Source organism: Sminthopsis crassicaudata, chromosome 1 (genome assembly GCF_048593235.1).
Source record: "Sminthopsis crassicaudata isolate SCR6 chromosome 1, ASM4859323v1, whole genome shotgun sequence".
Taxonomy (NCBI): domain Eukaryota; kingdom Metazoa; phylum Chordata; class Mammalia; order Dasyuromorphia; family Dasyuridae; genus Sminthopsis; species Sminthopsis crassicaudata.
Window position 1 is genome coordinate 601,512,871 of NC_133617.1, and position 12,520 is coordinate 601,525,390.

The window sequence follows — 12,520 nt, forward strand, 5'->3', positions numbered from 1 at the left end:
CATGGTTTTAGACTAGATATTCGGGCCAGTTCTTCTGGAAATAAATGTCCAATTAGTTAAGCACTTTGTTACATTCCACTAATTTCCATGGAACGTCATATAGGCAATAAATAATCAACAATCTGGAGAAACAGCCTACTTCTGAATATCTACCAATTGTTATAGATTATATCACAAACATACAAAACAATACTGCTCACCCAAACTTACCAAAAAAGACCTCACTACTCTATAAAACTTATTAATGATCTTGGATTATCTCCCATGTAATTGTAACACTAGAAAACAGTATTTACTTAAACAGTCACTAAAAATCTCAATTATTTATTACTTACTCCTGAGAAAGGAGTGGGGAAGGGCACAAATGATATTCTTTTAAATGGAATTTCTCCTAAGATGTTAGAAAGACGGTGTCAGATATTATACATTCTGGCCCTGCACCCAGTGCTATGCAGTTTGCCCAGCAAAAGGTTCAACATTCATATTTGGGGTAATCCTTTGATAAAAGAGTCAGCCATATAATCAATTATCTATAACCCTTAACTTCAATTATAATAGAAACTACAATTTTTACAATGGCTTCAGAATTCTAAGTACATAGTCCCTAATATTCATTAAGATAATTATTTTTAAACAGACTTGCATTAAAATGTAGAGTCATTTATCATTATTAATAGATGAAATATGTCCAAGAACAGAGTTATAGCAATCTCAATATATAGGACACAAGGATAATAGGCACTAGCAACACTAGTCTTTTCTTTGGGAAATATTTTATCTTAACTGTCCTTCTTTATAACTTTATTATTACTGTTAATGACATATTTAGCTAAACTTAATATAAGACAAATAGTACAACTCAATACAAGGTCTTAGTGCAAGTACCTTTTCAATATGCAATTTCCTTCTCAAATTCTAATTTCTCAACATATTATTAATTATGTTTTTATAAAGAATTATTCCCATGTGGATTATAGAAAACTAAACATTCAAGTAAATTAATATTTAGTGAAATATTTACTTACAGGCACTGGAGATACTCTTTTTCTTCTTACCCCAGGAGATTCTGACTTAACAGTACGATTTGAAGATGAAGAACTACTTGGAGAAGGACTTCGCCTTCCTTTTGGAGTAGGTGAAGAAGTATTTATATGCCCTTCAGTTTGAGATTCTGGTGTTAACTTGTTGATTTCAGAGCTATCTCCTTTTACAGGAATTGGTTTTACCACCTGCACATAAAGTATTCAATACATTTTGATTATTTAAAACAAAACAAAACAAAAAACACCAAGAAGCAAAAACTGGAAGACATAGGTTTAATGATAAAATTCTGTATAAAAAGGAATTTTGGATTATATTTAATAAACTTCTATACCATGGATTATAAAGATTTGCCCTACTACTACTACTACTACTACTACTACTACTACTACTACTACTACTACTACTACTACTATAAAAAGACCATTTTTAATGCTTTCTGGGATCTTCTATTATTTATTTTGAATTATATATGGCAAATACTTCTTTCAAATGAAGACTAAAAAAAATACAGTACAAAAAACAGGCAATTAGTACTCACAATATGGCCTAAATTAATTTGTATAACTTGATTCCAAACTCTTCAGGAGATAGACCATGTTTTTATTTATTTTGCTCCCACAGTCTAACATTTGGTATATAATACTAATAAATGCTCAAGAAATACAAAGTCAAGTCCAGGTAAATGGAGCATTATAAAAACTAACAGTTCACTTCCATCATATAACATTTTTTCTCTTTAAAAATTTTAATTGCAAAATGTTTTAATTCTTTTGTCTTCTTTGAATCCCCAGCATTTAACCCTGCTCCCTGGCACATAAAAGATGTTTAATAATAAATTAATAAGCATTCTAAGATCTCTCTCCTGATTGATAATTACTAACATTTTTGGGGTATAGATATTCAGTTACAAATACATGTAAAACAGTACAAATACAAATACACTGACAAATAACTGCCAGTTAAGTCAGAGGTTTGTGTTGTGGATCCAGGCAAAGAATTCTTGATTTACATAGTTTACATAGGTGATCATTTGTCACCTGTATAAATATCCCTGATATAGTAAGAGATTGATGTGTTACATCAGATTAACAAAAAAATCCCTTTCAACTCAGTACTTTATGATGTAATCTGTAGCTCTAAGACCACAGGATTCTTTCAAGTCAATAAGCATTTATTAAGTGCCTACTCAGCATAGTAAGGACTTAAAGAGATCATGGAGTTCATTTTGTCAAACAGCTTCCAATTTTTTTAGATCAGGACCACTGTTAAAAACTGATCTTAAATAGCTTTTGTTTATGTGGATTATAGCTATTGATATTTGCCATATTAAAAATTAAAATATCTTAGTCTTCAATAGTTTAATAGTTAAATAGTTTTAACTTCAAAGATCACCTGAAATAGTTACTGCTATTCTCCAAAGTCTTGGATAAGTATACTTCAAGTACTTCCCATCTATTCTCATCCTCTTATTTTACAGTTAAGAAAACTGATAACCCATTTGTTCAAGGACACAAAATCAGGAGCAGAGCTGGGATTCTGAGCCCAGGTCCTCTGATTTAACATTCAGTTCTCTTTTCACTAAAAGAGTTTGACAAACACCTTGCTAAATCAAGATGCACTAGGTTTGGTTAGCAGAACATTCAAGGCAGGATGAATCCAGGTTTTCCAATTTTGAGGTCAACTCCCCATTCGCTACATTATGCTGTCATACTATTTGGAGACAGGACTGCTCCCTTTTCTCTGTACAAACTAGCTTTTAAAAAATTATGACTAAGTTGTAATCCCCAAATGATTTTCCTTAAGTGAGGAAATTACTGGGCAGATTTATTTCAATAGGGAATGGGGTAGAGGATAAGACAGAAGATAGTCCTAAATTTTTTGAAATGGAAGGAAAGAATTAAATGGAAGGGGAATGCAGAAAACAGATTCCTGTGGTGCAGGGGAGAGAAAGGATGGTAGGAGAATTAACAAGGATTTCTGGTTTTGTATAATCAAGATACGTTAAAAAAAAAAAACAACGAAATGTGTAAGCTTGGGGTTGTCTTCAGAATCTTGAGTATGGTGATTATTCACTAGAAGTTCTTAACCTGAAGTCTGTGACCTTGCTTAAAAAAAAAAGTTTTGCACCTGTATTTAATATAAATGGTTTTCTTCATAATACTATGTATTATATTTTGTGCATTTAAAACGATTACTCTGGAGCAGCTAGGTGGCACAGTGGATAGAGCACCAGCCTTGAAGTTAGGAGCACCTGAGTTCAAATTTGGTCTCAGACACTTAACACTTCCTAGCTGTGTGAGCCTGGGAAAGTCACTTAATCCCAATTGACTCAGCAAAAAACAAACAAACAAACATTACTCAGAGAAGGAGGCTGCCAAACTCCAATCTGCCAAAAAGGAGCCCCTGGCATGTACCCAGGGATATACCTGTCTGGCCTATTATTTAATTTTCAGTGTGAGTATTTACACTTTGGAAATAACAAATACTACAAATCAGGGCTTGATTTCTTTTGTTGACTGTTTTGTTGATTTTTCTAGCTGCATATTTTTTTTTTTTTGTATTAGTTGTTAAACTTTTACCAGCATGCCACTAGCCTACACCACCTGTCCATATTTCTAAAAGATTAATAAAGTAGCTAATATTTAAACATTAAGTTTGAGCATATAACAGAAGACAAATTTCAACATATTGTCTCCGATGTTTGTTTTGAAAAAGATTTTTAAAATGGGAATTATATATGAAATTTTGTTTTTGTGAATACTTTTTATTAATGACCAATGATGGCTTAGACTAATTTTACTTTTTTTCTATTCAACAAACAAGCATTTGTTAAGTCACATCATTAGGCTGTTTCTCAAAAATCTACAGGTCTGTTCTGATCTTGGCATCCACACAGATAGTTCTTGGAATTAAGATTTAGGGGATCCATTATAATTTGGAAAAAAAATGCACAATAATTTCATATATTAAAAGACAAGAGAAACAAACTCCAATGAAAAAATGTGTTTCAAATGTTGACGTTAGAGGGCAGTGTTGTTTCTAATATAAAGTCAGAAAGCTATTATGATCAACAACCAAGAAACTATTCCAGTTAAAATTTCCTAAATATTTGCTTTATTTTGTATACAAATTACCACATGTCCAAACGATAATAAAAGGGGAAAAAAACAGACTATAAGGTTACTTAATTTTCCAATTAAACACAGGTAAGTTATTCTACTTACCACAGGACCTCTCCTACTCCTCCTTTCCAGCCATTCATGTTTCCAGGCTGGCATACATGTGGCCTTGAGTTTTTCCCTGATCATTCGTTCTTCTGGGCGGTCATCCATTTTCTGCAATCCCTTGAGAGTTTCTTTATTCTCCATATCTCGACTAAAATAGAAAAAAAAATGCATTTAATTTTTGATGATACTTTCCAGGCATAAAATGCATATGTCTTAACTACCTAGTTGTTTAGAGCTATGGAGCAGAAAATACTGAAAACTGTTACTTATATAGATTTTGTGCTCATGAGAAGTTCCATTTACTAAGTATTTATTATGTGCCAGGAACGTGCTAAGTTTTGGGCTCACAAAGAAAATGCCTTGGGCTCAAGGAACTGGGGGGGCGGGGGAATAACTTTAGATTGAAGCTGAGAAACTAGCAGTGAGAGAAAACTGTAAAGGTTTCCTCCTCTAGGTAGATGGTAAAATGTGCAGCCAAGTCTTTAAGGAAGCCAGAACATGTTAGGCATGAGGGGGACAGAAAGTAAAAAATTTCTGAAGATAGATGGGTTTGTACAAAATCAATCCTATCTACATCTACATCTAGCATTATATTTATCATATCATTTATAAAGATCATATAGTTTCTTCTTTTGTCAAGAAATTAACCTTGATTAGCCTGAAGGTTCTCTTTCAGTTCCAAATCTTATTAATCTAAGTATCCACAATCTAAAGTAGACAGTGAAAACGTACACAAAGATTTTTAAAAATAAATTTATAGAAGAAACTACAAAAAGGTCAATAGATGAAAATGCCATTTTTACAAATGAATTTCACAATAACAGCTGACATATAAATGACACTCTCACTTAATCATCATAGCCCAGTAAAGTCCAAACCACTGTCCCCTATTTTACAGAAGAGAAACCCATTCTAAAGAGATTGTTATTTGTTCATGGTCACACAATTAATCTGTCAGAGGCAAAATCTGAAGGCAAATATCTCTACTTATATGTCCAATGCTCACTGTGTACTGTTGCTTCAAACCACTTATCTGATTAAGGGAAGTTAAGTTCTAAATCAAACAGAAACATATAATTCTTTAACTGAATGTTAAATAGGCAACATAGAAGAGTAGAAAGAACATGAGACTTTGAGTCAGGAGATCTGGACACTTATCAGCTTGGTTCCTATGAAACATGTCACAAGCTCTTTGAGCCTGAGGCTCTTCTTCTGAAATGGGATAACCTACTACTTGCCTGTGAAGAAATCAGTGCGTGAGGGTGTGAGGGTGAACTGGTAGTAGTAGTACAACAGAAGCAAAGCACTTAACCCATGTTTGCAATTACACAGTACTTTTTGGTCTGAATATTCTTGTTGGAGAGCATTTCAAATAAAAAATCACTCATTGGCTTTAATAAGGGAAAATAAGCCGGTTCATCTAATAAAATATTCTGAACTTACTTCATAATATATAGTTTAAAAACCACATTCTCCTTCCTAGTACATTCAACAATTTTCCTATTCCATTTAGTAGTCTTTAAAGTTACTACAGTATTAAGATAAATATAAAATCATCACAGTCTGAAGTAGATTTGAGAAAACTTTTTGGTACATTTTACTTACATGTTAAAGTCATATTTAGCTCATAAGGTGACAGCATCATGTCACTTACTGATGTGCATGATATCATCATAAATGCTAATTATTTGATCCATTATAAAAGTCTAAATCACTGTAGAAAAAGCAACAGCTGCTAAGAATTAACGAACTGGCAATAAAATGAAACACAAAAGCAAATACACAACTCTGGAAATACTGTCTCCCTAAAATGCAAAAAGCATTTCCCGAGATTTTTCCAACTGATCGCAACCTTCACTGAGAGGGAAGCATAATCTCTTATGAGTTTCTTCCAGTCCTAAATCCTCATGATTTTAATCAAGACAATCTAATAAACTTTTATGTTTATCAATAGTTTTAAGCAACGCTGAAAAGAAAATGAGAAATGCTAAATCCTTATGAAACTACATTCTTTGGAATTTCTAGGACTTTAAATCTTATGCATAAATTGATAGGCCAGCAAAAAACTCGAATAAGGGATGAGAAAAGTTCAATGATGGAGACTGTCTTCTAGAATATTAAATAATATTAACCATGTAGAATATAGGCTTAATTTCCTATCTTTTCTCAAAATTTGGTTTTTCATAGTAATGTACCAATATTTGCAAGACCAAATGTGTTACTGATGAATGGTCTATAGTAGAGGGTCTTGACTTGGAGTCCATGGACCCCCAAGGAGTATGTGAATGAAACTTGGATTTAAAAAGTCACACATTTATTTCACTAAGCTCTAATGGAAATGTATGAATATAGACAACAAAACATTATACTACAGCTGGTGGATCTATTCTTTTCTCTAAATCAAAAATACTGGAATTACTAGACCCAAGATATTAGATAACCCTTCCCATTTAGACTTTATTTCAATATAATTAATTTCCTTTGTATTTTAATCTTATTTTATGCATTTAAAATATCCTGAAATGAGGTCCATAGAATTGACTGTCAAGGGATTCATGAGCCTGACCTATATAAGTGGTATTATCATATGATTAAGTCAGTTTTGGCAAATGATGCACAAATAAGCACCTGAAGATACAGGGGGGAAAAGTAGATTCTGGATACATCCTGGTGTGTTAATTCTTTTTAACAGTAACAGGATGGGGGAGAAGGGGAGAGAACAACACTCTAGGAATCAGAAAACTTGGATTCTGGTCCCAACTAATCCATTCCATTTGACAAGCATTTACTAAATACCTTCCATGTGCAAGAGATACCAAGAAAATAAATAGCTTTTGACCTCAAGGAGCTTATAGTTTCTGGGAGGTAAGTATAAGTAGAAAGGGCAAAAATACATGATCATATATGATTAACTGGGAAAAAAAGGATGATATTAATAATCAAAATAATCAAATTAATAAAAACCATATGATCATCTCAATAGATGCAGAAAAAGCATTTGATAAAATCCAACATCCATTCCTACTAAAAACTCTTGAGAGTATAGGAATAAATGGACTATTCCTTAAAATAATCAGGAGCATATATGTAAAACCTTCAGTAAACATCATATGTAATGGCGATAAACTAGAACCTTTCCCTGTAAGATCAGGAGTGAAACAAGGTTGCCCACTATCACCATTACTTTTCAATATAGTACTAGAAACTCTAGCCTCAGCAATAAGAGCTGAGAAAGAGATTCAAGGAATTAGAGTAGGAAATGAGGAAATCAAATTATCACTTTTCGCAGATGACATGATGATATACTTAGAGAACCCCAAAGACTCTGCTAAAAAGCTATTAGAAATAATTCAGAATTTTAGCAAAGTCGCAGGGTACAAAATAAATCCACATAAATCCTCAGCATTTTTATACATTACCAACACAATCCAACAGCAAGAGATACAAAGAGAAATTCCATTCAAAATAACGGTCGATAGTATAAAATATTTGGGAATATACCTACCAAAGGAGGGTCAGGAATTATATGAGCAAAATTACAAAACACTTGCCACAAAAATAAAGTCAGATTTAAATAATTGGAAAGACATTCAGTGCTCTTGGATAGGGCGAGCGAATATAATTAAGATGGCAATACTCCCTAAACTAATCTATTTATTTAGTGCCATACCAATCAGACTTCCAAGAAATTATTTTAATAACCTAGAAAAAATAACAACAGAATTCACATGGAACAACAAAAGGTCGAGAATTTCAAGGGAAGTAATGAAAAAAAAATTAAGTGAAGGTGGTCTATCGGTACCTGATCTAGAACTGTATTATAAAGCAACAGTCACCAAAACCATTTGGTATTGGCTAAGAAATAGACTAGTTGATCAGTGGCATAGGTTAGGTTCACAGGGCAAGATAGTGAATAAAAATAGCAATCTAGTGTTTGACAAACCCAAAGATCCGAAATTTTGGGATAAGAATTCATTATTTGACAAAAACTGCTGGGAAAACTGGAAATTAGTATGGCAGAAACTAGGCATGGACCCACATTTAACACCACATACTAAGATTAGATCAAAATGGGTCCAAGATTTAGGCATAAAGAACGAAATCATAAATAAATTGGAGGAACAAGGGATGGTTTACCTCTCAGACTTGTGGAGGAGGAAGGAGTTTGTGTCCAAGGGAGAACTAGAGACCATTATTGATCACAAAATAGAAAATTTTGATTACACCAAATTAAAAAGTTTCTGCACAAACAAAACTAATGCAAACAAGATTAGAAGGGAAGTAACAAATTGGGAAAACATTTTTACAGTTAAAGGTTCTGATAAAGGCCTCATCTCCAAAATATACAGAGAATTGACTTTAATTTATAAGAAATCAAGCCATTCTCCAATTGATAAATGGTCAAAGAATATGAACAGACAATTTTCAGATGATGAAATTAAAACTATTTCCACTAATATGAAAGAGTGTTCCAAATAACTATTGATCAGAGAAATGCAAATTAAGACAACTCTGAGATATCATTACACACCTGTCAGATTGCCTAAGATGACAGGAACAAATAACTATGAATGTTGGAGGGGCTGTGGGAAAACTGGGACACTGATGCATTGTTGGTGGAGTTGTAAAAGAATCCAACCATTCTGGAGAGCAATCTGGAATTATGCCCAAAAAGTTATCAAAATGTGCATACCCTTTGACCCAGCCATACTACTACTGGGCTTATATCCCAAGGAAATACTAAAGAAGGGAAAGGGACCTATATGTGCCAAAATGTTTGTGGCAGCTCTTTTTGTAGTGGCTAGAAGCTGGAAGATGAATGGATGTCCATCAATTGGAGAATGGTTGGGTAAATTATGGTATATGAATGTTATGGAATATTATTGTTCTGTAAGAAATGACCAACAGGAGAAATACAGAGAGGCTTGGAGAAACTTACATCAACTGATGCTGAATGAAATGAACAGAACCAGAAGATCATTATACACTTCAACAATGATACTGTACGAGGATGTATGCTGATGGAAGGGGATATCTTCAACATAGAGAAGAGCTAATCCAATTCCAATTGATCAATGATGGACAGAATCAGCTACATCCAGAAAAGGAACACTGGGAAATGAATGTAAACTGTTATTTTTACCTTCTGAATCCAATTCTTCCTGTGTAACAAGAAATTTGGTTCTACACACATATATTGTATCTAGAATATATTGTAATATATTTAACATGTATAAGACTGCCTGCCATCTGGGGGAGGGGGTTGGGGGAGGAAGGGAAAAAATCTGAATAGAAGTAAGTGCAAGGGATAATGTTATAAAAAATTACCCATGCATATGTACTGTCAAAAAAAAGTTATAATTATAAAATAAAATAAAAATTAAATTAAAAAAAAAAAAAAAAAAGAGAGAGAGAACATTGACAACCAGAGGCTTTAGAAAAGGCTTTTCATAGAAGACAGCCTAACTGCTGAAGCTGGAATGAAGACAGTGACTATTATACATTACAGAGATGACTAGATAATAGAGGTGCATTTTCAGTCCTGGGGAACAGTCTATACAAAATCATGGAAGAAAGAGAAACAAGTTTGGAGAATAACAAAAGTAGGCCGACCAGTTTGACTGAAATCTAATGAATACATGAAGAATAATAATATGCAATGAGCCTGGAAAGCTGAGGAGCTTGTGAAGGTCTCTACTCAAGAATGAGACTTGACAGATTGACTTTGCAACTGTGAGGAGCAGAGACCCCAGAAGCCAGAAGACCAATGAGGAAGCTGTCCCAATAGGCTGACAGATGTGAGATTTGATGTGGCGTAGAAGCCACAAGACCTGACAATTTCTCGTTACATAATATAACTAGCAAATCACTAAATTTCTCTGAGTCTCCATTTCTTCATTTAAAAATAAGAGAATCCGACTAAATGCTTTTTTTATATCTTTTCTAACTGATATTCTATTGTTCATGATAGATGCAATACAGAGAGGCAAGTCTCCAGGATTTTTCTTTACTTCCCATACAATTTTAGACAACTTTTGAGTTCAAGTGAGACTCTGCTACTTTCTCCTTATGTGATTTTAGACAAGTTCCTCAATCTTTCTGGGATGTACCTTACTTAAAAAAAAAAAAAAAAAAAAAAAAAAAAAAAAAGGTTCAACTAGATGATTATTAAGGTGCTAGCCACAAATGCTAGGATCTATGAACTATTACCTAAGCACTTACATCTTGGACAAATACTTGAATGAGAAAATATTAATGTACCAGAATATTGAGATAAAGTGGAGTAATTGCTATCATCATCCTCTATAGCTTGATCAATGCTTCAGAAACTAAGGCTGGAGGGAAAAAGTGGGAGGGAAAGATATCTCATATTTACACATCACTCTAAACTCAGCAAAACTTTCACATAAAATTATTTCTTTTTATCCTCCAACTAACTACATGGTAGGTAGGGTATATATTAATTTAAAAGCATGAGTATTAAATCCTTTAGTAATGAATAGTTCAAAACATCTGTAACTTCAACCTGATCAGTACTTTTAACAACAATATATGTTTAATTAAAAAAACCAAAAAACTTCACCTGTCAAATATTGCCTGTGCAAAGAGATCTGGACGTGAGAATAAAGACTGGGCTTTAATTTATTAGTTAACTTTAGTTTCAGAGTTTGTTCCAGCCTTGCTTTTGAAAGTCACTTAACCTATCTGGGATCTTAATTCCTCTTCTGCAAAAGTGAATCTTTGTATTACAATGAAATTAGCTTTCCTGATTTTAATTTTTATGATTTTTCTATGGACTTCTATGATTTTTAGTGATCACAACTGATTGAGTTTCCGGAAAAATTTTTAACATACTTGACATGTTTTTAATTGTTTCAGTTTCGTCTGACTAATACTATTTGGTTTGTTTGTTTGTTGTTGAGTTTTTTTGGCAAAGGTTCTGGAGTGGTTTTGCTATTTCCTTCTTCAGTTCTTCTGACATATGAGGAAACCAAGGCAAACCAGGATTATACAGCTAGTGAGGTATCTAAGGGCAGAGCTGAATTTGGAAGGATCCTGACTGCAGGAGGCCACCAGACCACCAAATTGCCCATTAACCTGTTTAAACAGGACAATAGTTGGGTAAAGGATATCCAAATATGTTGAGTAATGACTTTATCTGTCTTTAAATAAGACCCAAATCAAATCATAAAAACAAAATAAACCCTGTTTTGGGTATCTAAGAAAAAATGCTATTTCAAAAACTCCCTAATTTGATCCAAATCATCTGGGGAAGCTTAATTTTTTATTTTATAAATGCTTCTTTTTTGCTATGATCTTAACAACTAAGAGCTATAACTCAATTAAATGACTGAAAATTCCATGGAAGATAAAGCATCTCAAATTCACAAAGCATATGAAGTACATTTTTTTTTTTTTTTTTTTTTTTTTTTTGCCATATGGAAGTTAGAGTAATTTGTCCAATTTTTGGTAAATGCAGCTAAATCAACAATCCACATGGAATTATTTTTCTCTAGTAACAATTTTAAAAAGCCAAACAAGTATTTTTAATTTAAGCATGAAAAATTTTAAATCCCATACAATTACAAAAGCTTTTCCAAAGATAGACTAACATTAGAAACCATGAAAATTGTATTATAGAGTTAATTTAGTCTTTATCTTTGTCCTGCTCCTATTGTCCTATTCAGAGCAGAAAGTTTTCATGCTTTTATTTTTTAAAAATTTATAATTAATCAATCAATTAAAACACTATTAAAATGTTACTATAGTTAAAATGGAATACTTCTGTAATGTCTAATGGATATAGCTGTCTAAGTTATTTCTCTATTTCTACAATTTCCTAAGTATGTTTCTTGAATGATTTCCTGTTAAGCATTAAAATGTATTATCTAGTACTTGATGACAGATACCCATGTCAACACCAACTACTTTCTTTCACCAAGGAAAGGAAATGTTCTCCTTAATCAAATATTCTTAATAACAGAGCAATATCCAGATGTGCATCACCAATTAAGACTGCATTGATCTGGATCTGGATCAAGTAACATTGAAAATAAAATAAGATAAAATCCCTCTGAAAGGGAAAAATATAGATATATACAAAAATAATTGAACAACCAAGTAAAATATATTACTACAAAAATAAAATCAAATACTAATTCAGTAGGAAAACAAATACTTCTATATTAATTTAATCTAGATTTTAAAAGTAATTACAAGATTTTTTTATCTATAGCTCTCTCCAATTA

At 32.6% G+C, this 12,520-nt stretch overlaps 1 protein-coding gene across 2 annotated transcripts in view; it reads right to left on the reverse strand.

The window, feature by feature from the left end:
- MAP3K1 (mitogen-activated protein kinase kinase kinase 1) overlaps positions 1–12,520 on the reverse strand; it is a 69,889-nt gene that overhangs the window by 23,503 nt on the left and 33,866 nt on the right. For both annotated transcript variants that reach the window (XM_074282481.1, XM_074282482.1), the window contains exons 2-3: positions 4,269–4,419; positions 1,026–1,229 (exon numbers count right to left, since the gene is read on the reverse strand). In XM_074282481.1, coding sequence (XP_074138582.1) covers positions 1,026–1,229; positions 4,269–4,419 — 355 coding nt within the window. The remainder of the gene's footprint in view (positions 1–1,025; positions 1,230–4,268; positions 4,420–12,520) is intronic.